At 45.1% G+C, this 27,597-nt stretch overlaps 1 protein-coding gene across 1 annotated transcript in view; it reads left to right on the plus strand.

Moving 5' to 3' along the window:
• NUP155 (nucleoporin 155) overlaps positions 1-27,597 on the plus strand; it is a 111,760-nt gene that overhangs the window by 37,253 nt on the left and 46,910 nt on the right. Inside the window, exons 9-16 of the mRNA XM_068250597.1 lie at positions 2,971-3,062; positions 16,050-16,147; positions 18,425-18,577; positions 19,431-19,531; positions 20,521-20,691; positions 21,855-21,965; positions 24,509-24,603; positions 27,264-27,352. Of these exons, the coding sequence (XP_068106698.1) occupies positions 2,971-3,062; positions 16,050-16,147; positions 18,425-18,577; positions 19,431-19,531; positions 20,521-20,691; positions 21,855-21,965; positions 24,509-24,603; positions 27,264-27,352 (910 nt within the window). The remainder of the gene's footprint in view (positions 1-2,970; positions 3,063-16,049; positions 16,148-18,424; positions 18,578-19,430; positions 19,532-20,520; positions 20,692-21,854; positions 21,966-24,508; positions 24,604-27,263; positions 27,353-27,597) is intronic.

Consider the following 27,597-nt stretch of genomic DNA (forward strand, 5'->3'; position numbering starts at 1 on the left):
GCGGCTCGATTCCTATAATGTCTCCCAGAGTGGCGCTGATTGGCCAGCGGGTTCACGTGATGCGGAGCGAGACACTCCGCATCACATGGTCCCGCCGGCCAATCCGCGCCCGCCAGTGCAGTGAATATTAAGTAGCCATGTGCGCGGCTACTGTAGCTGGCTCTCCCCGCCTCCTCTCCGCCCCCCACTGCGCATGTGCAAACAGTCTAACGCCGTATAGCCGCTCCAACGCCGTAGCATGCTGCACTTTGCCGAGAACGTGCAGCGTTACATGTAACGCAACATGGGCTGTGTGAACAGCCCACTTGTGTTACATTGCTGTGCGTTGGGGGAGCGTTACAGGCGCCTGTAACGTCTTGGTGTAACGTCTTGGTGTGTAAGCAGCCTTAAGATCAGAGTAGCAGTCCCCGAGATGACAAGCATAATGATTATTTTGTTTCTTCTGTAACTGCTCATTTTTTCAACAGTATCTCTCTTATGTATCATAACGTGGGATGAAACTCCATATTAACTGAAATAATTAAATAAATCATCCAATAAGAAATTGTCGCTTACCTATACTGTTGTCTTTAGTGTTCACTGTCAGATCCAAGAGCAATGTGATATGAAAAAAAGAAAATAACATTTCTGCTGGCTTCCATCTTTACCGTTATCTTCACTGCCAAAAGTGACATCACTTCTGCCCTTTTATTTTTATTTACTGAGCCAAGTTAACATCCCAAAGCAACCATCACCTAGAAAACAGGCGCACATAATTTATGTTTGCATTTTGAGATAATCTTGTTACTGTAACAAAAGAAAAAAATAAGTCTTCCTGCAATCTTGTTGGCACTGCACGGTTTGGCGGACTCACAGACCAGGAAGTGTTACTTCCTTAGTTACAATGACGCAGTCATCTCATTGATTCCAGCGGTCATTGACATGGTGACTTAGAACTGCGTTCCCATTCATTGATCTCCCCTCAAACGGGCGGCAGCGAGTACACACGCAGGTGCGTGGGAGCAAGCGCTGGCCATCCCCCGCAATAGACGAATATCTTCATCCCTGAGCAGGAACTGAAGTCCTGCGGGACGTAGATATACCGTCTCAAACCACATAAGTGGGTTAATAAGGGTACTACTAAAACAAAATGCCATTATCAGTGGGCCCCAAGAGCTGTTCAAAAAAAAGTAATGGGAAACCTTACATGGGAAGCTCTGCTCTGTAGAATTCCACAGCAGGTGTGTCTCTGCTTTGCACTGCAAGTAAACAAATATTGCTACTACTTCAATGCCATTTTAACACTGTGTGATGCATGCAGAAGTGAGAGCGGTCACCATTATGCTAGGTACACATGATGCAATTTTCTGACATTTACTGTCAAATTATTATTATTATTATTATTTATTTATAAAGCGCCAACATATTCAGTGGCGCTGTACAATGTAAGAAAACAAACAAGGGATACATAATGATACAGACAATGATATACATGAAATATGAACACTGATACAAGATACAGCACTGCTGATTACAATTTGATTTAACATGATGACTAAAATGTATAAATGTCTAACAGAGTGCAAGCAATTCAATTAATAACATTCCATGACACAAACGGGTGAGAGCCCTGCCCTTGCGAGCTTACAATCTAAAGGAATGGGGTGGAAACAAGAGGTGGGGAAGTATACAGTATATGTACAGGCAGTGCGTAATTAGGTTATTTAGTGTGTGCATGGCCTAAGCTAGAGAATATGCTTGTCTGAAAAGGTGGGTTTTGAGGGAGCGTTTAAGATTTCAAAGGTAGGAGAGTGGCGGATGTGCTTTGGAAGGGCATTCCAAAGGAGGGGTGAGGCACGCGAGAAGTCTTGTACACGTGAATGTGAGGAGGTAATTGTAGAAGAGGATAAAAGAAGCTCATGTGCAGATCTGAGATTGCGGTTGGGTTGGTATCTGGAGACTAGTGAGGAGATGTACAGGGGAGAGAGATTGTGGAGATATTTGTAGGTTACGGTTAAGAGTTTGAACTGAATCCTCTCTTAGACACAAAAATATATCCTACAAAACAGGACTAAAAATTAACTTTTAACAAAGTCAGTGGTCCTATGGTAAGTCAAGTTTTAATAGGGTAAAACCTACAGACCCACTAACATTGCGAGTTAAACATACATATACACTACCCCCCCCACAACCTGACAGCTTGGCTGCTACTACATAGCCAATACGCTGTACCATAAACTGATTTTAACTGTATTTTGTATATATGCACCTTAGTACTATGTCTAGCACTCTTGCACGTAGCACTTTGAAAAATCTTCCTTTATGGTAGTGAAACATGTTGGGTTGTAGGTGGGGGTAGTGTATATGTATGTTTAACTCGCAATGTTAGTGGGTCTGTAGGTTTTACCCTATTAAGACTTGACTTACCATAGGACCACTGACTGTTTTTTCAGTTTTTGGTTGTTTCCCAGCAGCCATCTGTGCAATGTATGTGGATGTATAGGTTTTGCCCTATACTGACTTCACTTATCAGAGTACCACAAATACAGCGTGTTCATTCTTAGGTTGCTTTACAGCAGCCATTAGTTACTTTTTAAATATTTTTCTATTAAAAGTTAATTTTTAGTCCTGTTTTGTAGGATATATTTTTGTGTGTAATCATACCGAATCAGGCTCTGTTGTTTTATATTTACTGTCAAATCATGAATCTGATCGGACATGTTGGTAATAGTCAATCTGACAGTAAATCTGTCCGAAAATTGCGTATTGTGTACCTAGCATAGGTCTCTATGGCCATTGTCCCTCATACCCTCATCTACCATCTGATGCCCCTGGGGAGCAGAGGGCCTCCAGGGGTCAGCAAACCTCAGCATGGATTTTTATGGACTGGCGCCTTCTAGGAGTTTATTGATATAGTGACTTTCTTCTAAGTGTCCTTTATTCTTTAAGCTTCTCTGTTAGAATTAACATAAGTGGTATTCTGAATTGCAGGTGTATGACTTGGGATATGATGGGAATTATATGAGCAGAGTGGCATCACTGTCACTGAATGGAATAGTCTCCGCAGCCGGTAACATTGCCAGGTAAGACTGAGCATTTCTCTACATCTCTTGAGGGCAATTCTATATGTACTAGTATTGGTAGGCAGTGGTCTAAATGAGAAATTGGAGGGTAAAAGGAGGGAACATTATAGCAAAACCTGCCACTTCCTGTCCGAAAATATACTCCTCACATCAGGTGCCCTTTAACCACTTCACCACTGAGGGGTTTTACCCCCTGAGCACCAGAGCAATTTTCACCTTTCAGCGCTCCTTCCATTCATTCTTCTATAACTTTATTATTACTTATTGCAATGAAATGAACTATATCTTGTTTTTTTCGCCACCAATTAGGCTTTCTTTAGGTGGGACATTATGCCAAGAATTATTTTTTTCTAAATGTGTTTTAATGGGAAAATAGGAAAAATGTGGGGAAAAAATAATTATTTTTCAGTTTTCGGCCATTATAGTTTTTAAATAATGCATGCTACTGTAATTAAAACCCATGAAACGTATTTGCCCTTTTGTCCCGGTTATAAAACCATTTAAATTATGTCCCTATCACAATGTTTGGCGCCAATATTTTATTTGGAAATAAAGGTGCATTTTTTTCAGTTTTGCGTCCATCCCTAATTACAAGCCCATAGTTTATAAAGTAACAGTGTTATACCCTCTTGACATAAATATTTAAAAAGTTCAGTCCCTAAGGTAACTATTTATGTATTTTTTTTAATTGTAAATTTTTTAATTTTTTTTTTAATTACAAAAAAAAAAAATGGGGAGTGTGGGAGGTAATGAGTTAATTTTATGTGTAAAAGTCATTTATTTGTATGTGAAAAATGTGTAGGGTGTAGTTTACTATTTGGCCACAAGATGGCCACAGTAACTTTTTGTTTTAATGCGACCTCCAAGCTTCCTTCCGGAAGCTTGGAGGAAGAATAAGGAGGCTGGACACGTGAGTTTTTTCTCACAATGATCGCGCTGCCCATAGGAGAGCAGCTGATCATTGCGGGGCTTAGATCAACGAACGGGAATGGATTTTCCCGTTCATTGATCTCTGGGCGAGCGGGCGGCGGCGGTTTTACTAGCGGCGGGCGGCGTGTTTACGAGCGGGAGCGCGGGCAGCGGCGGGAACGCGGAAAGTACGTGTTTCTCCGTCCCTGGTTTTTAAAGGATGGAAAAAGGGGCGGAGAAATACGTACGCGCGGGGGTAAAGTGGTTAAAGACTGGGTTCCACACCTCCCCCAAGGTTAATATACTGTCAATCACTGTATTATAAAAAAAGAATCTGAACTCCTAAAATTCTTACAATAAAAAACATACCATTCTATTCATTATGTTCTCCTGGGCCCCTCTGTGCTGTTTCTGCCACTCCCTGCTGCAATCCTGGCTTGTAATTGCCAGTTTTAGGCAGTGTTTACAAACAAAAGACATGGCATGTGATGGGCTGAGAGGAGCTCAGTCTGTGACTCGCACAGAGCCTGCAGGGGGCGTGAAGAGGGTGTGTATAGCTTCTATCACAAGTAGAGCAGCACATCCCTGCCTGAGTGCCTGAGCCCGACAAAGCCATCAGAGGAAAGATTAGATTATATAATACAGCCACTATGCAACTAGGTAAGGCTGCAGTAAGACAGACCACATTAGAACATGTATAGGAACTTGTAGGATAGAAGAAATAAGGCTGAAAATTTTGTTAAAGAGTCTCTTTAACATTTAAAGCAGTATTAAAAAAAGGTGGAGGGGTTTGTCTCTTTGTTAAGAACTTTTTTACAGCTGTCCTAAACGATGATGATGTGGAGTCCATTTGGGTAAATATTTATGGTGGAAATAAAGGTTGCCAATTGCTTATTGGGGTATGTACAGAGTCTCCTTTAAATCCCAGCCTACAAGACTGAGACTCCCATTCAAACACTTCACCATCTCACCTGCATTCAGTCTGCTAATTAAGATGCTGGCAGCCTGTTTGCATATAGCTAGCATAGGAGGTCAATTTTGACCACTGGTCAGTTTTGAGCATCTGAACTCAAAGTGCATCTGTAACTCTAAGTGTAAAGAAAATACAACGGCCAAAATTAGACTAGAAATTGAACCAGAAGGGAACAGAAGGAACTGACAGAAAACTCTGCTTCTCTGGTTAGTTGCAAAAATGTTTAACCTAGTGTTTACTATCTGCCTGCTCTCCCCAGCCATCCTCAAATCTCTCCACACACTACATCCCCCTGCTGTCAGCAATATGCTGTACATTTCACCATCCCTCCTATCCACTCCACAGCTCGCCTCTCATGAGATTTTCTTGTACTTACAACCTCACCTTCCATGTCACACCAAGTCTAAATATAAGTCTACACCACAACTGCTGCTCCGCTATATCTGCCTACTCCTCCTCCTTGTTGCTGGGGACATTTCACCTAACCCTGGACCCCCACTCCCCCCTGCTAATCACACTGTTTGCAATAAATCAAATTTCCCTCCCTCTTACTGTAACCTTATTAATATTCCACTCCTTCCCCCTACACCCCCTCCGATCTCGGCTGCCCTCTGGAATGCCCGCTCAGTCTGCAACAAACTGCCCTTCATCCATGATCTTTTCATTTCCAATGCTTTCACATTCTTTGGGATCACTGAAACCTGGCTGACCCCTTCTGACACAGTCTCACCTGCCGCCCTCTCCTATGGAGGTTTCCACTTTAGCCACACTCCTAGAGGTGGGAATAAGCATGGTGGTGGTGTGGGCATTCTCCTCTCAGACAAATGCTCCTTCAAGCCTCTTACTCCTATTCCCTCTCTCTCCCTGCCATCCTTTGAAGGCCATGCAGTCCGACTATACTCTCCCTTGAACCTCCAAATTGCAGTTATTTACCGCCCTCCAGGCCCTGCTTCTGTTTTCTTGGATCATTTCTCTGCCTGGCTTCTCCAGTTCCTCTCCTCTGACATCCCTACCATCATCATGGGTGATTTTAACATTCCTATTGACACCAATAACACTGTCTCCAAAAAACTTCTATCACTCACTTCCTCCTATGGCTTGTCTCAGTGGTCCTCTACCTCAACCCACACTGTTGGCCATACGCTTGACCTTGTATTCACTCGTCTCTGCTCTGTCACTGACTTTACTAATGATCCACTACCACTCTCTGACCATAACCTACTTAGCTTCTCTCTCTCCTCCTCTTTTCCTACCACCCTGGCACAAGCACGCTCACATACTCGAAGAAACTATCGCAATCTTGACATTCAAACTGTCTCTGATGCCCTGGCACCTCTCCTCAAACAATCCTTCACTGACCCAGACTCGGCTGCTATACACTACAACAGCTCCATTACAAAAGTCATGAATGACTTCACCCCCCTCGTCAAGGCCCGCCCTCACCATGTCTGTCGCCAACCCTGGATGACCAAAACCACTAAACAGTTAAAAAGATGCTCTAGAGCAGCTGAACGGCGCTGGAGGAAAAGTAACACAAGTGAGGACTTCATCTTATATAAAATTGCCTTGAACAACTTCAGAAACACACTCTCTGTGGCAAAAAAGTCCTATTTTTCTTCCCTAATATCCGCCCATTTACACAATCCAAAACGCTTGTTCAGCACCTTCAACTCCATTCTCCATCCCCCTCCTCCTCCTCCCTCATCTTGCTTATCAGCTGAAGAATTTGCAACATACTTCACTGATAAAATTGACAAAATCAGAAGTGAATTCTCCATGCGGCCCTCAAATCCCACCTCCACACCTCTCATTGACTGTTCTCTAACTGCCTTCTCTCCACTCTCTGAACACTCTCTTTCCTCTAAAATTGCCAAAGCTAATCTAACCACCTGTTCTTTGGATCCTATTCCCTCACATTTCATTCCGCAGCTATCCTCATCTCTCTTGCCTGCACTAACAACGCTATTTAACCTCTCCCTCTCTACTGGCATCTTTCCGTCCCCACTCAAAAAAGCTGTTGTGACACCACTACTTAAAAAACCCTCTCTAGATCCTACCACACTTGCCAACTACCGCCCAGTGTCACTTCTCCCATTTGCATCCAAACTACTTGAACGCCATATACATGCAGAATTAAGCCATTATTTATCTGCTAACTCCCTACTTGATCAGTTCCAGTCTGGCTTTCGCTCTAACCACTCCACGGAAACAGCCCTTACCAAAGTGGCCAATGACCTTCTTACAGCCAAATCCAAAGGTCAATTTTCCATACTCATCCTTCTTGACCTGTCATCAGCATTTGATACTGTCGACCACACCTTACTCCTACAAATACTTTCAAATGTCGGAATAAAGGGCCTTGCTCTCACATGGTTATCTTCCTACCTCTCTGGAAGGTCCTTCACAGTCTCCTACTCAGATCAGATCTCTTCTCCTCATGCTTTGTCTGTCGGGGTTCCCCAAGGCTCTGTCCTTGGTCCCCTCCTCTTTTCCATCTACATGCATGGTCTTGGTGATTTAATCAACTCATTCGGGTTTCAATACCACCTCTATGCAGACGATACACAACTGTACCTCTCTGCCCCAGACCTTAACTCCCTCCTTAAACGTGTTCCTGACTGCTTGTCTGCTATATCCTCCTTCATGTCCTCTCGCTTCCTAAAACTTAACATGAGTAAAACGGAACTAATAATTTTTCCACCGTCTCTGTCCACCTCCCTGCCTGAAGTAACAATAAATGTTAATAACACTCCCATAACTTCAGTTCCCAAAGCTCGGTGCTTGGGGGTGATATTCGATTCATCTCTCTCTTTTATTCCTCATGTTCACTCCATAACCAGCTCCTGCCATCTCCAACTCAAAAACATATCTCGCATCCGTCCCTTTCTCACTCAAGACACAACTAAAATGTTAATACATGCTCTCATAATTTCTCGTCTGGACTACTGCAACGTACTACTTTGTGGACTACCGTCTAACAAACTGGCCCCGCTCCAGTCAGTACTGAACTCAGCTGCTCGTCTCATTCATCTCTCTTCTCGATCTTCCTCTGCCGACCCTCTTTGTCAAGCTCTTCACTGGCTGCCAATTAACCAGAGGATTCAGTTCAAACTCCTAACCCTAACCTACAAAGCTCTCCACGATCTCTCCCCCCGGTACATATCCTCATTAATCTCCAGATACAAACCCAATCGCAATCTCAGATCGGCACATGATCTTCTGTTGTCCTCCTCTAGAATCAACTCCTCACATTCACGTTTACAAGACTTCGCACGCGCTTCACCCCTCCTCTGGAATGCCCTCCCACAACACATCCGTCACTCGCCAACCTTTGCTACCTTTAAACGCTCTCTAAAAACACACTTGTTCCGACAAGCATATGCTCTACCTTAGGCCACTTCCCTTTGTACTAAGACCAAATTGCACTCCTACTAGGTATCCTAAAACACAAAGCCTCTATATATTTGCTGCATACTACCCATCCTCTTGTTTCCCCCCATTCCCTTTAGATTGTAAGCTCGCAAGGGCAGGGCTCTCTCCCCCTTTTGTGTCTTGGTAACCATTATACATTTTATTCATCATGTTAATTTTATCACTGTCATTACCAATTCTATAATTTGTATTTTGTATCATTCTTTGTATTTTGTCACTAATTATGTATCTTGTATATTGGTGTACACCATTGTCTGTATTATTATGTACCCCATGTTTGTTTCTTACTTTGTACAGCGCCACGGAATATGTTGGCGCTTTATAAATCAATAATAATAATAATAATATGCTACAGGCCACCTCATATTCATGAAGCTGCAGAACTGCAATTACTACAGCAGATTGAAAAAGCTGCAAGTAAAATGAGGTCATAGTTATGGGTGACTTCAACTTTCCAGACATTGACTGGAGTATTGAGGCTACCCATTCTGGTAAAAGCAGCAGATTTCTGACAGGACAATTACTTGACTCAAATGACAGTATACATGTAAACAGCCTACTGGCAACATGCTGTGTGTCACTAGCACGGCGTTTTACTTTGGGGGGCACAGCAGAGCTCAGGGAGGGCCTGGGGGGAGATAATATAGCTGCAAAGTGTTAGTACCGGCGCTGGCTTAAGATGGGTATGGCCCTTTAAATGGTTGTCACCTCGGTGCTGCTCAGTAAACTGGGTGGTGCCAGTATGCTAAAATAGGGAACACAAAAAGAAAAACGGAGCGCTCCGATGGTGCGTTACCACTTTTAATAAATTAACACGCTTAAAATCAATGCACTTACAATGGATGTGCAAGGAATGCACATTTGAGAGGCCAGCAGCGAGTCCCCTCTGCGTCCTGTGCCTGGCCAGGGCTAACAGGGTCCGTGCGGATGGTGGGCAGGTATGGAGGAGGACAAACGCCGACTCACGATCCTCTCGGCAAGCCGTCTGACGTCACTACGCGTTTCGGCGCTTAACCACGCCTTCTTCTGGGACCCGAAGAAGGCGTGGTTAAGCGCCGAAACGCGTAGTGACGTCAGACGGCTTGCCGAGAGGATCGTGAGTCGGCGTTTGTCCTCCTCCATACCTGCCCACCATCCGCACGGACCCTGTTAGCCCTGGCCAGGCACAGGACGCAGAGGGGACTCGCTGCTGGCCTCTCAAATGTGCATTCCTTGCACATCCATTGTAAGTGCATTGATTTTAAGCGTGTTAATTTATTAAAAGTGGTAACGCACCATCGGAGCGCTCCGTTTTTCTTTTTGGGAGATAATATAGCAACAGAGGCTGGGCAGTAAATGCAGAACCAGCCTCTGTGTGCAATTAGGATTTGTAAAACCCACCTCGGGTTCTGTTTAACCATTTCCGGACCGAGGTGATAGAGATCTACGCCCTGTTTTGATGGGCTCCTGGCTGGCAGGGCGTAGATCTCTATCACCGGCACCGCCGCTCCCCGCCGCGATCGCGCGCACCGAACCGGCTGCACTTAGCTGTCTTGTGACAGCTAAGGCTTCCGGGTATTGGCAGGAGCCGTCACTGATTGGCTCCCTGCCGTGTGATCGCTGTGAGCCAATCACAGCGATCACCCTCCGAAAGGCAACATAGTTGCCGTTCCGCCTCCCTCTCCGCCTCCCTGTCACTGTGGATCTTGTGTGACAGGGAGAGACGCACAGCCTGCAGCCGTGACAGGCTGTGCGATTTTACTGTAAAAATGAACTTTTTTTATGCAGCTCTCCCCCCCCCCCCCATGTATCCCTTGATCCCCTCCAAACCACCTATATATAGATATATCTATCTATATATATATATATATAGATATATATATCCTATCTATCTATCTATATATATATATATATATTTTACTGCATTGTGAGCGGCAAAGTGGAGCCCGCAACGACCGCAATACGCCGATCGGCGGCGGCTCGTTGCGGACTAGCTGGCCGGGGATCGCACGCTGGATGTGCCCACCCGTGACGTCAACCCGCCAGCCAATTAGCAGCGGCGGCGGGTTGTTAACCCCCGATCTGCCGCATGTAAAGCGGATAATACGCTTTGTAATGTATACAAAGCGTATTATACAGGCTGCCTCCTGCCCTGGTGGTCCCAGTGATTGAGGGACCACCAGGGCAGGTTGCAGCCCTCCTAGTAAGTACCCAAGCACACTGATCCTGCCCCCTGATCGCCCACTGCACCCATCAGACCCCCCCTGCCCACCCCTCAGACACCTGTTTGCACCCAATCACCCCCCTAATCACCCATTAATCACTCCCTGTCACTATCTCAATGCTATTTTTTAGATTAGGTCCTAAACTGCCCCCTGGGGGCTCCTGAACACCCACCCCCCCCCCACACCCTCATATCCTCCCTAGAACCTGTCACTGCTACCCATCAGATCAGGCCCTAATATGCCCCCTGCGGGCTTCTGATCACCCAGCCAAACCCTCACCCGCCCCACCGCAGTGACAGAATTTTTTTTTCTGATCACTGCTGGTACGACTTAATTGCCATGTCCAGGTCACGATTTGAGAACATTCCTGCACTTCAGTGCCAATACAACCTGTCATCTAAGAAGCCACCCTGCTTATGACCGGTTCCAGAAAATTCGGCCCCTCATAGACCACCTGTCATCAAAATTTGCAGATGCTTATACCCCTGAACAGTCATTTTGAGGCATTTGGTTTCCAGACTACTCCTCGTGGTTTTGGGCCCCTAAAATGCCAGGACAGTATAGGAACCCCACAAGTGACCCCATTTTAGAAAGAAGACACCCCAAGGTATTCCATTAGGTGTATGACGAGTTCATAGAAGATTTTATTTTTTGTAGGGATGGGACGAATCCACAATTTTTTCGAATCAGAATCTGAAAAGGTTCTCGAATATCTCGAACCTTTCAAATCCCGAATCTCACAAATCTTGTACAAAATAATTGTGTGATATATGGAAGAAACCTAGTAAGGTACAGTACATTGTGCCCCTCAAAAAGACATACAGAATGCGAGTATATTACTACTTTTCTTACTGTAGCAAGATGTCTGTGGTGGTGTCTCTTTCCTACTTTGGAGGCAGCTTGTGTGAGGCTCAGGCAACAGCAGCCATCAGGGAGTATCTGGCTTGTGTGGGACTTGGACTGCAGGCATTCATAAAGGGAGAAGGGTAGGAAAGGCTCATTAAGTTCAACCACCAAACCTTTTCTCAAAGAACAAGCACATGATAATCAAAATGACAGTATAGGTAGCTTCTGGTAAAGGTGCCCCCAGTATAGATAGTCAGGCATAGGTTCCCCCAGTATAGATAGACAGGTAGATAGGTCCCACCCCCCCCCCAGTGTAGGTAGCCAGGCATAGGTCCCCCCAGTATAGATAGCCAGGCATAGGTCCCCCCAGTATAGGTAGCCAGGCATAGGTCCCCCCAGTATAGATAGCCAGGCATAGGTCCCCCCAGTATAGATAGCCAGGCATAGGTCCCCCCCAGTGTAGGTAGCCAGGCATAGGTCCCCCCAGTATAGACAGCCAGGCATAGGTCCCCCCAGTATAGATAGACAGGTAGATAGGTCCCCCCCCCCCCAGTGTAGGTAGCCAGGCATAGGTCCCCCCAGTATAGATAGCCAGGCATAGGTCCCCCCTGGTATAGATAGCCAGGCATAGGTCCCCCCAGTATAGATAGCCAGGCATAGGTCCCCCCAGTATAGATAGCCAGGCATAGGTCCCCCCAGTATAGATAGCCAGGCATAGGTCCCCCTAGTATAGATAGACAGGTAGATAGCCCCCCCCCCCCAGTGTAGGTAGCCAGGTATAGGTCCCCCCAGTATAGATAGCCAGGCATAGGTCCCCCCCAGTGTAGGTAGCCAGGCATAGGTCCCCCCAGTATAGATAGCCAGGCATAGGTCCCCCCAGTATAGGTAGCCAGGCATAGGTCCCCCCAGTATAGGTAGCCAGGCATAGGTCCCCCCAGTATAGGTAGCCAGGCATAGGTCCCCCCAGTATAGGTAGCCAGGCATAGGTCCCCCCAGTATAGATAGACAGGTAGATAGGTCCCCCCCAGTGTAGGTAGCCAGGCATAGGTCCCCCCAGTATAGATAGCCAGGCATAGGTCCCCCAGTATAGATAGACAGGTAGATAGGTCCCCCCCAGTGTAGGTAGCCAGGCATAGGTCCCCCCAGTATAGATAGCCAGGCATAGGTCCCCCCAGTGTAGGTAGCCAGGCATAGGTCCCCCCAGTATAGATAGCCAGGCATAGGTCCCCCCAGTATAGGTAGCCAGGCATAGGTCCCCCCAGTATAGACAGGTAGATAGGTCCCCCCCAGTGTAGGTAGCCAGGCATAGTTCCCCCCAGTATAGATAGCCAGGCATAGGTCCCCCCAGTATAGGTAGCCAGGCATAGGTCCCCCCAGTATAGATAGCCAGGCATAGGTCCCCCCAGTATAGATAGCCAGGTAGATGGGTCCCCCCAGTATAGATAGCCAGGCATAGGTCCCTCCAGTGTAGGTAGCCAGGCATAGGTCCCCCCAGTATAGATAGCCAGGCATAGGTCCCCCCAGTATAGATAGCCAGGCATAGGTCCCCCCAGTATAGGTAGCCAGGCATAGGTCCCCCCAGTACAGGTAGCCAGGCATAGTTCCCCCCCAGTATAGATAGCCAGACATAGGTCCCCCCAGTATAGATAGCCAGGCATAGGTCCCCCCAGTATAGGTAGCCAGGCATAGGTCCCCCCAGTATAGATAGCCAGGTAGATAGGTCCTCCCCAGTATAGGTAGCCAGGCATAGGTCCCCCCAGTATAGATAACCAGGCATAGGTCCCCTAGTAGGCCGCCCGCCCGACCTCACGTAGGCCCGCACCCGACCTCCAGCCGACCACCAGCCGACCTCCACCAGCAATGTTCCCCACCAGCAACGTCCCCCACGGGTGCCCCCGGACATACTGTACCTGTCGCTGTTCTGTCCGTCCACGCCTTCCGATCTAGTCCGTCCGTCCACGCCGGGTCTTCTCCGCGAAAGCGACGTCTAGAGGCAGGGCAGCGTCAACGTCATCACGCGGGAGCGGGAGCAACGCGCGGATGGACGCGAGGTCGGAGGTGGTCGCGATGAGGTCACAAGCGGCGCAGGTAATGTATACGCGTGCGACGAAATGTTGCGCCGGGTTGCGCGGATTCGTCGGATTCGAATGCGCGCAAATGGCCTGGGGATTTGAATCCACGAATCTCGAATCTTTCCTAAGATTCGATGGATTCGCCAGATTCGAAGTCCCATCCCTAATTTTTTGTCAAAAGTTAGCGGAAATTGATTTGTATTGTTTTTTTTCACAAAGTGTCACTTTCCACTAACTTGTGACAAAAAATAAAATCTTCTATGAACTCACCATACACCTAACGGAATACCTTGGGGTGTCTTCTTTCTAAAATGGGGTCACTTGTGGGGTTTCTATACTGCCCTGGCATTTTAGGGGCCCTAAACCGCAAGGGGTAGTCTAGAAACCAAATGCCTCAAAATGACCTGTGAATAGGACGTTGGGCCCCATAGCGCACCTAGGCTGCAAAAAAGTGTCACACGTGATATCGCCGTACTCAGGAGAAGTAGTATAATGTGTTTTGGGGTGTATTTTTACACATACCCATGCTGGGTGGGAGAAATCTCTCTGTAAAGGGACAATTGTGTGTAAAAAAAATCAAAACATTTTAATTTACAGAGATATTTCTCCCACCCAGCATGGGTATGTGTAAAAATACACCCCAAAACACATTATACTACTTCTCCTGAGTACGGCGATACCACATGTGTGACACTTTTTTGCAACCTAGGTGCGCTAAGAGGCCCAACGTCCTATGAGTACCTTTAGAATTTCACAGGTCATTTTGAGGCATTTGGTTTCTAGACTACTCCTCACGGTTTAGGGCCCCTAAAATGCCAGGGCATTATAGGAACCCCACAAGTGACCCCATTTTAGAAAGAAGACACCACAAGGTATTCAATTAGGTGTATGGGGAATTCATAGAAGATTTTATTTTTTGTCACAAGTTAGTGGAAAATGACACTTTGTGAAAAAAACAATAAAAATCAATTTCCGCTAACTTGTGAAAAAAAAATGAAATCTTCTATGAACTCCCCATACTACTAACGGAATACCTTGGGGTGTCTTCTTTCTAAAATGGGGTCACTTGTAGGGTTCCTATACTGTCCTGGCATTTTAGGGGCCCTAAACCGTGAGGAGTAGTCTAGAAAATAAATGCCTCAAAATGACCTGTGAAATCCTAAAGGTACTCATAGGACTCTGGGCCCCTTAGCGCAGTTAGGGTACAAAAAATTGTCACACATGTGGTATCGCCGTACTCAGGAGAAGTAGTAAAATGTGTTTTGGGGTGTATTTTTACACATACCCATGCTGGGTGGGAGAAATATCTCTGTAAATGGACAATTGTGTGTAAAAAAATCAAAAGAAATCTCATTTACAGAGATATTTCTCCCACCCATCATGGGTATGTGTAAAAATACACCCCAAAACACATTATACTATTTCTCCTGAGTAAGGCGATACCACATGTGTGACATTTCTTTTGCAGCCTAGGTGCGCTAAGGGGCCCAAAGTCTTATGAGCACCTTTAGGCTTTACAGGGGTGCTTACAATTTAGCACCCCCCAAAATGCCAGGACAGTAAACACACCCCACAAATGACCCCATTTTGGAAACTAGAAGGTATTCAGAGAGGGGCATGGTAAGTCTGTGGCAGATTTCATTTTTTTTTTGTCACCAGTTTGCAGAAATGGAAACTTTTTTTAATTTATTTTTTTGGTCACAAAGTGTCATTTTCCGCTAACTTGTGAAAAAAGATAAAATCTTCTATGAACTCACCATGCCTCTTAGTAAATACTTTGGGGTGTCTTCTTTCCAAAATGGGGTCATTTGGGGGGTATTTATACTATCCTGGAATTCTAGCACCTCATGAAACCTGACAGGTGCTCAGAAATGAGAGAGATGCTTCAAAATGGGAAAATTCAATTTTTGCACCATAGTTTGTAAACGCTATAACTTTTACCCAAACCAATAAATATACACTGAATGGGTTGTTTTTTTTTATCAAAAACATGTTTGTCCACATTTTTCGCGCTGCATGTATACAGAAATTTTACTTTATTTGAAAAATGTCAGCACAGAAAGTTAAAAAATTCATTTTTTTGCCAAAATTCATGTCTTTTTTGATGAATATAATAAAAAGTAAAAATCGCAGCAGCAATCAAATAGCACCAAAAGAAAGCTGTATTAGTGACAAGAAAAGGAGGTAAAATTCATTTAGATGGTAGCTTGTACGACTGAGCAATAAACCATTAAAGCTGCAGTGGTCTGAATGGAAAAAAGGCTCTGGTCCTTAAGGGGTGAAAAGACTGCGGTCCTTAAGTGGTTAAAATAGTACGCATGAAAAAATTGCCACTTTGATGATTAGGAAATCGTCTTAACGCAAATCGCGATATCGATTTTAAAACGATATATTGTGCAGCCCTAGACTCAAGCAACCAGAAAGTACACTTATCCATCATCTGTCGATCCCTGTCAGTGCCGGATAACCAAGACTATACTGTATGAGGTTTCCTGTGTATTTGCGTTTAGGTAGGAGGATTTTTACATTTGTTCTGTTTCCATTTCTGCAGGACAATAGACCGCTCAGTGTTTAAGCCCATTGTTCAGATTGCTGTGATTGAGAAATCAGAGTCTGTGAACTGCCATTTGCTGGCCATTACACACGCAGGTGAGTCATCTGGATGTATAAACCACAACCAAATCTTGATTGAATAAATATTCTCTGCTGGTTTCTTTTTCAGAATCCGAATCAAATTTATTTCGCAAAGTACAACGTACTGTAATGATATTGTTACAATTGTTGGTGTTTATACAAAAACCGTTAGGAGCTGTATGTGATTTTTAAAGCAATCCTGTGATTTAATAGAAGGGAAAAGTGAGATACATACCTCCTGTAAAGGGAAGCCTCTCTATCCTCCAGAGGCTTATCATGGGTTCTTTCAGGCCACCAGTGCTGCATAGGACCCTGGGAAAGTTTGCTGCTGCACTCCTGTACATGAACGAGCGCAGGCTCACTGCACAGGCAAATAACTGCTTGCGCCTGCGTAGTAGAGCAAAGCCACTCATGCTATGCAGAAAAAGCAGAGCCTGAGAAGTACAACTTGCAAAATGAATTGATGTTTTGGGTGAACTGAAACCAGGTCCCTTTCCTACTTGATGTCCTAAATGTGTTAGAAGCCCCCAGTTAGCTTCTGCTGTTTTCCATATTCAACTTAGAGTAAAGCCTATTAATGTAACATCACATGTAATTCTATCTGTTGGCATGGGCACAACTGACAGTTATGGTGGTCATACATTTGGCAACTTGGCGGTCGATCAAATTGGATCAAAATCAGTGCCACCAAGAGCATACCCAATTGACGATGTATGAGTCGGACATACTGCAAGATGAAAAGCTCAAATCGGGTGTAAAAAGTGCCCTGTGCATGCATACTGTGCCTGTCAGTGCCTGCCGCTGGCTCCGTCATCTGTCCACTTACACATGCTCCACGTGTTTGCTGACGTATAAGTGGCACGTGTGACATCACGGAGGAGCCAAGTTTTGTACACACTTGGAAACGGATACTCCTATCGTCTTGCCTGAGGAAGCGGGTTTGCCCGCAGAATGCGTTGCAGTTTGGAGGGGGTCTTTTTGTGAAAATAAAAGGTGTTTTAATATTACACTAGTTGAGTAGGACTTCTTGAAGGAAAGTCCACCAATGCTTCCTTTTTATCCTGGTTTTTAACTTATTTTACTCTGTGTTGGCACCTATTTTACTTTGTTCAGGTCTACCGGCAGGCATTGCTGGGTCATATGCCAGCTAACATCTGCAGATATAAGAAAAATTGTGGGAGATAAATATGGTTTAGAGCGGATATAAGAAAAATTATGTAATCCTCTGCCCAGTTACATTTCTCTATTGCTGATCCAGTTGCTGTTTCCACTTAGTGGTGGGCCTTCCTGTGTGTCCAGATGTATTGTTTATATCTACCGGTAATTTCTGTTGATTTATGATCTTCTACTCAGATCTATATTGTATTTATAAGGCCAGAAGAAGGGTTGTCTAACCCAAAACAAGTTGGCATAGTCTCCTTAAAGAAAATACAAGCCTTATAGTGTTCCAATTTTGGTGGACCGTTTTTTGTGTTTTTGTTATTGGATGGATTTATTTATCACTATTGAAGATTTTTCCTGTCAACTTTTTGCACTTTTCAATATCAAAGCTATAAAAAGATTATTCTTGGTGTCCGGAGCTCTTCTCTTTTGCTTTTATATCCTTGTAAAAATCTTAAAGGATACCCGAACTGACATGTGACATGATGAGCTAGACATTTGTGTGCTAGGCACTATACATACTCATGTCACATGGGTATGTATAGTGCCTAGCACACAAATAACTATGCGGTGTTCAGACAGAGAGGAAGTGACTACAGTGTGACCCTCACTGATAAGAAATTGCCCTTTTTTACCCCTTTCTTGCTCTCAGAAGCCATTTTCTGCTAGGAAAGTGTTTTATAGTTGGAATTTCTTATCAGTGAGGGTCACATTGTAGTCACTTACTCTCTGAGTCAGGACTGAGTCAGCCACTTGCATACCTGATATTTAACTCTTTCAGGCAGAGAAAGAAGTAAAAGGAACACAGCATAGTTATTTGTGTGCTAGGCACTGTACATATACATGTATATCTTAGCATGTCACATGTCAGTTTGGGTATCATTTAAGCCGACATCTGCATCCGACTTTTGTTTTGTTTTCTGCAAATATATATTTGATATTTCTTAATCCGTTTTTACGCACAAGTCCTAATCTTTTACTTCCTTACAATTGTGCATTTGTACATAAAGCTTTTTTGCTTTGCAGTTTGTTTGTTTTGTAACATTACGTTGGCGTATCGATGCACAGAGGACTGTTTGCAGTCTATCCACCATGAGAACACCTTATAATGCCCCTGTGCCTCTGTTCCAGGTGTTCGGCTCTACTTTACTACCAGTCCATTCAAACAGCCCAACGCTCGCCCCAGCATGCTGGCCATGATACATGTCCGCTTACCTCCAGGATTCTCTGCCTCCTCCAATGTGGAGAAACCACTGAAAGTGCACAAAGCTCTTTATAAAAGTGGTAAGTACATGAATGTATAGCTCTCACTTTAAATTGACCCGAGCACCTGGTCATGAAAAATATGCCATTTGAGCTCCCCATAAGGTAGGTTTTCAGTACAGTGTGCAATTGAGAGGCCTTAGTCCATTGATGTGAGCAGGGCTGTGAAGTCTGAGTCGAGGAGTCGGAGCAATTTTAGGTACCTGGAGTCGGAGTTGGTGGTTTCATAAACTGAGGAGTCTGAGTCGGGTGATTTTTGTACCAAATCCACAGCTCTGATAAGTATTAGACTAAGGAGTCGGAGCCGGAGCCATTTTGGGTACCTGCAGTTGGAGACGGAATCGGTGGTTTCATAAACTGAGGAGTTGAAGTCGGATGATTTTTGTACCGACTCCACAGCCCTGGATGAGAGTACATCCCCTGTCTGAGAGATGTACTCTCATTGGCGGACTTCATCTCCCGGCATGCATTGTGGTGGCCGGGAGCACGCAACACCACAGAAGTCCCTGGGAAATATGCCATACAGACAGTGAGCTAGAGGAGCAGCTCGACTTAGGGAAGTTACTATTACGAACCTCCCTTAGGTGGAGCATACATTTATACTTTTCGCTCCAGGTGTTTGGGTCACTTTAGGGTTTCAGTTGGGCTTTAAAATGTGTTGACAGTGGGAATGTTGACAAACTAGGAGTTGCTTATAGGTGGCAGATGCATTTCCTAACAGTGAAAAATACTTACCCCGCTACTTTTTGCTATAAATGTAATGCATCCTGGCATCCACACCAGGGGAAGAGAGGTCAGATTCTACAGATGTTAGGACTCATATCAGTGTGTATGTATATATTTGTTTTAACTTGCAACAACCATATCATACTAGGTATTTTGCTGATGGCTGCGTCTGAAAATGAAGACCATGATATTCTGTGGTGCGTCAACCACGACTCGTTCCCGTTTCAGAAGCCACTGACGGAAATACAGGTAGGTGTTTTTTTTGCGTTATGACTTTCCCCCATATCCCTACTAGAGGCAGCGAGATGTTAATAATTCCAGATTGCATACAAATTGTATGCAGCTTTTTAATGGCGCCTATGAAATGCACTTCCTGCTAATCTTTATTGGTCAAACTCCCAGCTGCATTACCTGCGTATGCAAGCCAGAACTATTCTCCTCTTTTTGACCATCTCTAATGTTCCCTAATGGAAACAGAAGCCGGAGACCAAGCTGATTGGACAACTTTATTTTTGTTCTTGTTTTATCCTACATTGCTAGTAAATGTAGAGAGATGCGCTTGTCTCCTCTTGTCCTGATTCTGAATTACCGTAGTTTACTACCGTGGTCATAGTGATCGTGTGGAGAGGCATTGCAATTAGTCATCTGTTCTCTCTATTTTTTTTCTTTCTTTCTACACAAGTACTTAAATGGTCCCTGTAGTCTTCATCCAGCCCTCCCCTGCCCACCCCAAAACGGTACAATTACCTCAATAGGGCGAAGCCTCTGAATGGTCCTGGGCCCACTTGGTTATTTCATCCGGCCTGCCGATGCAGGGCCTATTGTGTGTCCCCAGGAGGTGAACTGGCTTGTGGCGTCCAGTGGATAAATGCTGCTAATTATGTGTATTTTAGGGAATTGCTGTCACATTATGTGTATTTTGGTGAAACCCTGTGCGTTGTGTACTTTGTGGGGAATTGCTGCAAATTATATTTTATAAGAAAAGCTGCGCATTTTGTGGGTAACGCTGCAAATTCTATGCATTTTATGATCTGTCTTCTGCTTATTCCATGTGCGGGTGTGTGTGTTTGATGATGCGGACCAAGTGCTGAATGCCGGCGGGGTGTGAGGCATAAATGGAGCTGGAGAGAGATTTGTCGAATTTGCCCATCATCGCTAGATGTATGGAAACCTTAAATTCTATATTAGGAGAATGTGTGACTCCTCCATCATGACTAATGACTATGGCTTTCTTTCAGGTGACTGTGCATATAGACGGCCATACCTGGTCTCTCTCCTGTATTGATGAGGACAAGGCCGAGAAGATTGTGACTCCATTAAACAAGGACATTATCCCTGTGACAGACTTGCCAGTTATGATCCAGCAGCACGTGGTTCCACCAAAGAAATTTGTACTTCTGTCAGCAAAGGTTTGTGACTTGTTGCTCTGCACGGTCTCTGTGGGTGTGTCTCCATGTATGTGTTATTAGCAACGTGCTCTCTGTGGTTGTGGCTCAATATGCATGTTATAAATTATGTGGTCTTTGAGGGTGTTTCTCCATATACGTGTTATTAGTAACGTGGTCTCTGTAGATGCGTCTGTGTGTACATGTTAATAGTTGCATGGCCTTTGTGGATGTGTCTCTGTGTATGTGTTAGTTACGTGGTCTCTGTGGGTGTGTCACCATGGATGTTTTATTAGTGACGTGGTTTCTGTGGGTGTGTCACCATGTATGTGTTAGGGACGTGGTCTCTGTGGGTGTGTCACCATGTATATGTTATTAGTGACGTGGTCTTTGTGGGTGTGTCACCATGTATGTGTTGTTAGTGACATGGTCCCTGTGGGTGTGTCACCATGTATGTGTGGTTAGTGACGTGGTCTCTGTGGGTGTGTCACCATGTATGTGTTAGTGACGTGGTCTCTGTGGGTGTGTCACCATGTATGTTTTATTAGTGACGTGGTCTCTGTGGGTGTGTCACCATGTATGTGTTAGTGACGTGGTCTCTGTGGGTGTGTCACCATGGATGTGTTATTAGGGACGTGGTCTCTGTGGGTGTGTCACCATGTATGTATTAGTGACGTGGTCTCTGGGTGTGTCACCATGTATGTGTTAGTGACGTGGTCTCTGTGGGTGTGTCACCATGTATGTGTTAGGGAGGTGGTCTCTGGGTGTGTCACCATGTATGTGTGGTTAGTGACGTGGTTTCTGTGGGTGTGTCACCATGTATGTGTGGTTAGTGACGTGGTCTCTGTGGGTGTGTCACCATGGATGTGTTATTAGTGACGTGGTTTCTGTGGGTGTGTCACCATGTATGTGTGGTTATTGACGTGGTCTCTGTGGGTGTGTCACCATGAATGTGTTATTAGTGACGTGGTTTCTGTGGGTGTGTCACCATGTATGTTATTAGTGACGCGGTCTCTGTGGGTGTCTCACCATGTATGTGTGGTTAGTGACGTGGTCTCTGTGGGTGTGTCACCATGTATGTGTTAGTGACGTGGTCTCTGTGGGTGTCTCACCATGGATGTGTTATAAATTATATGGTATCTGTGGGTGCGTCTCCGTGAATGTGACATGGCCTCTGTGTATTGCAGGGAAGCCATATTTTCCATAAGCTGAGACCTGTGGATCAGCTGCGACACCTTCTTGTTGCCAATGGGGGTGGAGATGGTGAAGAAATTGAGCGCTTCTTCAAATTACACCAGGTATTTTTAAAAAGTGTTTCTACAGGTGAAAAAAACGAAATGCCTTTTTTCCTGAAGAACTTGTGTGATTTAATTTTAAAATTACCTATGAAGAATGATGTGGTCTGTTACTTGCTATCAGATTTTTTTATTTAATGCATATGGAAGTTGCAGGAAAGTGGGTCTTTATTTGTATTTATCATCTTTTTTTCTATAAGGATCTAGTAAATGGCTTTAAAATATGACTTTTTACTTAAATGTAAAATAATTCAACCAGCAGTGGCCTGCTTTTATACACTGTTTAAAGAGAACCCCAAGTGGGATTTAATTATGTTAGTGGGGCACAGAGGCTGGTTGTGCACACTAACACCAGCCTCTGTTGCCCCATGGTGTGCCTCCAGGACCCCCCTGCGCGCCGCTATACCCTCCGCAGTGCTAGCGACACACAGCGTTTCGCCAGCACAATGTTTACCTATGTGGTGTCAGTCAGCGCCGCTCCCCCGCCTCATCTGTATCGGCGCTACCCGCCCGCGTACCTTCTTTCCAATCAGCGGGAGGGAAGGGACGCGGGCGGGTAGCGCCGATACAGAGGAAGCGGGGGAGCGGCGCTAACATACGGCATAGGTAAACATTGTGCTGGCGACACGCTGTGTGTCGCTAGCACTGCGGAGGGGATAGCGGCGCGCAGGGGGGTCCTGGAGGCACACCATGGGGCAACGGAGGCTGGTCTTAGTGTGCACAGCCAGCCTCTGTGCCCCACTGACATAATTAAATCCCACCTCTGGTTCTCTTTAATGGTAGTAAATGATGGCCTCGCCTGCAGCGGTCGGCTGGCTGAAGTGTCCTCTTTATAGCCATGACCACAGTTCTGGTAGCATGAGCTTTTAGACAACTTCTTGGTGGGTATATATGATATACCTCCTATACACTACTACGCCCAGTAAAGGATAGGAACCTGCATTGTATATTAATATATTTTGTATGCTAGCTTTTTTTTTATCTTTTTAGTCAGTAAGTGATGTCCTTGTTCAGAACTTTGTTTTATCCTAGAGAATATTTGTGGCTTTATAACTGGCACTTCACATGTTTAAAGGGACCCCAAGGTGACCGTTATATGGAGGCTGCCATATTTATTTCCTTTTAAACAACACCAGTTGCCTGTCCATCCTCCTGATCCTGTGTCTCTCTTATACTTTAAGCCATAGACCCTAAATAAGCATATGCAGATCAGGTCAGCTGACTCAGATTTTATTGGATTAGCCATATGCTTGTTCCAGGGTTTTGACTTGCGGCTTTATAACTGGCACTTCACATGTTTAAAGTGACTCCGAGCTCATCAAAAAAATGAAAGTTGTACTCACCAGGGGCTTTCTCCAGCCCAGTGCTGGTCGGGAGGTCCCACGCCGGCGTCCTGGCTCCTCTCCTAGTCCCCGCTCCGGAATGGCTGACAGGCCGCAGCCCGGGCGACACTCTCCCGAGTGTCGGGCTGCTCCTTCCGCATATGACGCGGATTACGTCACACGCCGGCCGCCTCGCGTCATCACGGCGGCCGGCGTGAAAGTACTGCGCATGCGCGCTTTAATCGCGCATGCGCAGTACTTTCACACCGGCCGCCGTGATGACGCGAGGCGGCCGGCGTGTGACGTAATCCGCGTCATATGCGGAAGGAGCAGCCCGACACTCGGGAGAGTGTCTCCCGGGCTGCGGCCTGTCAGCCATTCCGGAGCGGGGAGAAGGAGAGGAGCCAGGACGCCGGCGTGGGACCTCCCGATCAGCACTGGGCTGGAGAAAGCCCCTGGTGAGTACAACTTTTATTTTTTAGATGAGCTCGGAGTCCCTTTAAAGGGACCCCAAGGTGACCGTTATGTGGAGGTTGCCATATTTATTTCCTTTTAAACAATACCAGTTGCCTGGCCATCCTCCTGATCCTGTGTCTCTCTTATACTTTAAGCCATAGACCCTAAATAAGCATATGCAGATCAGGTCAGCTGACTAAGATTTTATTGGATTAGCCATATGCTTGTTCCAGGGTTTTGACTTGCACTACTTATGCCAGAAGATCATCAGAGCTGCCAGACAACTGGTATTGTTTACAAGGAAATACCTTAAATATGTCAACCTCCATATACCTCTCACCTCGAGTTCCCTTTAAGCCCTTTGGAGGAGGGAATTTATGCAAGTGGCTCTATGTATTTTGTACAGTACTGCATCCAGTGTTCTCCCAGAATTTATTTCCAGTCGGGTGGCATGAAAAAGTAGCTGGGTGGGGCGAGATGAGAGAATGCAGGGACGGTGCTTCTGTGAGCAACTCTGCTTACAGCATAGGAGGAGGTGAGCAGATAACAGCCGGGTGGTCATCAAAAATAGCTGGGTGCAGCAACCGGCTAAAAAAGCCTGGGGAGAACACTGACTGCATCATATGTTCATCCCATATAAATATCATAGTTAAATATCTGGAAAGATTAAATTGATCTTCTTTTTCACACCTCTTTACCCTCGGCTGTGGCTGTTGAATGATTCTTGTTTGTATAATTTCATTTGGGCTTTCTCTATTCCCTTGTAAGGAGGATCAGGCATGTGCGACTTGCTTAATACTGGCATGCTCGTCTTCTGCTTCTGACCGTGAAGTGTCCGCCTGGGCCACCCGGGCCTTCTTCAGGTATGTTTTTTTTTTTTTTTATAATTTTTGCCCATATCTGTCTAATCATTACTGTATGTACACGTGGACAAGCCCTCCCGCGCATACTCTGAACACACACCCCACTTTTGGCCTACAGAAAATGGGCCACAGGCTATGACCCGCCAACTGGCCAACCTCAACAACCACCCAATGTGCCGCTGTCATCACCATACCCCCCACCCCATGCAAAGTGTGCATTAGAGTAGCCCAGCCGGTGTGGAGTGCACCACGGAGCATGCTTCAGAAAATATAGCTACCTGCCCTCACTCCGGCTCGCATTCTCTAGTGTCCCATGCAGGTTCTGAACTTGCCAGTAGAGATGACCGCTAATCATGTGACCTTAGTGGGCCTGGAGCTCTAGTGGCCAGTTGGGAAAGCTGCCAAGAACACTAGAGGATGGAAGCCAAGATGAGGACAGCATATCTTCTGCAGCATGCTCCGCATCACACTCTGCATACAGGGTCACCACACACATGACCACCAATATATTCTCTGTATATACAGTGGTGTGAAAAACTATTTGCCCCCTTCCTGATTTCTTATTCTTTTGCATGTTTGTGACACTTAAATGTTTCTGCTCATCAAAAACCGTTAACTATTAGTCAAAGATAACATAATTGAACACAAAATGTTTTAAATGATGGTTTTTATTATTTAGTGAGGAAAAAAAACTCAAAACCTACATGGCCCTGTGTGAAAAAGTGATTGCCCCTCCCCCCCCCTTGTTAAAAAATAACTTAACTGTGGTTTATCACACCTGAGTTCAATTTCTGAAGTCACCCCCAGGCCTGATTACTGCCACACCTGTTTCAATCAAGAAATCACTTAAATAGGAGCTATCTGACACAGAGAAGTAGACCAAAAGCACCTCAAAAGCTAGACATCATGCCAAGATCCAAAGAAATTCAGGAACAAATGAGAACAAAGTACTGTAATTGAGATCTATCAGTCTGGTAAAGGTTATAAAGCCATTTCTAAAGCTTTGGGACTCCAGCGAACCATAGTGAGAGCCATTATCCACAAATGGGAAAAACATGGAACAGTGATGAACCTTCCCAGGAGTGGCTGGCCGACCAAAATTACCCCAAGAGCGCAGAGAAAACTCATCCGAGAGGCCACAAAAGGCCCCAGGACAACATCTAAAGAACTGCAGGCCTCACTTGCCTCAATTAAGGTCAGTGTTCACAACTCCACCATAAGAAAGAGACTGAGCAAAAACGGCCTGCATGGCAGATATCCAAGGCGCAAACCACTTTTAAGCAAAAAGAACATTAAGGCTCGTCTCAATTTTGCTAAAAAAAAACCATCTCAATGATTGCCAAGACTTGTGGGAAAATACCTTGTGGACCGCCGAGACAAAAGTTGAACTTTTTGGAAGGTGCGTGTCCTGTTAAATCTGTCGTAGAAGTAACACAGCATTTTAGCAAAAGAACATCATACCAACAGTAAAACATGGTGGTGGTAGTGTGATGGTCTGGGGTTGTTTTGCTGCTTCAGGACCTGGAAGGCTTGCTGTGATAGATGGAACCATGAATTCTACTGTCTACCAAAAAATCCTGAAGGAGAATGTCCGGCCATCTGTTCGTCAACTCAAGCTGAAGCGATCTTGAGTGCTGCAGCAGGACAATGACCCAAAAGACACCAGCAAATCCACCTCTGAATGGCTGAAGAAAAACAAAATGAAGACTTTGGAGTGGCCTAGTCAAAGCCCTGACCTGAATCCTATTGAGATGTTGTGGCATGACCTTTAAAAAGGCAGTTCATGCTAGAAAACCCTCAAATAAAGCTGAATTACAACAATTCTGCAAAGATGAGTGGGCCAAAATTCCTCCAGATCGCTGTAAAAGACTTGTTGCAAGTTATCGCAAACACTTGATTGCAGTTATTGCTGCTAAGCGTGGCCCAACCAGTTATTAGGTTCAGGGGGCAATTTCTTTTTCACACAGGGCCATGCAGGTTTTGAGTTTTTTTCTCACTAAATAATAAAAACCATCATTTAAAACTGCATTTTGTGTTCAATTATGTTATCTTTAACTAATGTTTAACGGTTTTTGATGAGCAGAAACATTTAAGTGTGACAAACATGCAAAAGAATAAGAAATCAGGAAGGGGGCAAATAGTTTTTCACACCACTGTATTTGCACTTTGAAAATGGACCCGTTGAATAAAGCCAAAGTGAAATTTGATGAGTCCACTTCCAAGCTCCTACATTTACATAAACAGCATAACATCTGTATTAGCTTGGTATTATTTGCACCTCTATGGCCATCCCTAATGGGCATAAGGAGATGTGATGCAGATCTTTTTTGCAGGGTTTCAGATTCGGAGCAATTTTGGGTACCTGGAGTCGGAGTTGGTGGTTTCAATAAACTGTGAAGTCGTGGTCGAATGACTTTTTTTTTTTTTTTTTTAACCAAACCTATAGCTTTTGTAAAAATTAGACTAAGGAGTAGGAGTCGGAGCAATTTTGGGTCGGTGGTTTCATAAACTGAGGAGTCGGATGATTTTTGTACCGACTCCACAGCCCCGCTTTTTTGTTATGCCAGGCTGTAATTCCACATCAATGCTTGACTGATAAAAGATGGGGACCTATTGTGACCTATTTCGGTTTCATTTTATTCTCTTATTCCTTTACCTAGGTATGGCGGGGAAGCTCAGATGCGCATCCAGTCTTCACTGCCAGCCCCCACTAATGTGGGAGCTTTATTTGGTTCGCCAGTGGCTGTTGGTAAGTGTTACAGAACAGCTCCGGACTCCTAGAAAATATCTCATACACATTACGGTCCTTGATTATGTCCATACACATTCTGGGCTCTCTTGATTATATCCATACACATTCTGGGCTCTCTTGATTATATCCATACACATTCTGGGCTCTCTTGATTATATCCATACGCATTCTGGGCTCTCTTGATTATGTCCATACACATTCTGGGCTCTCTTGATTATATCCATACATATTCCGGGCTCTTG

Source organism: Hyperolius riggenbachi, chromosome 1 (assembly GCF_040937935.1).
Source record: "Hyperolius riggenbachi isolate aHypRig1 chromosome 1, aHypRig1.pri, whole genome shotgun sequence".
Taxonomy (NCBI): domain Eukaryota; kingdom Metazoa; phylum Chordata; class Amphibia; order Anura; family Hyperoliidae; genus Hyperolius; species Hyperolius riggenbachi.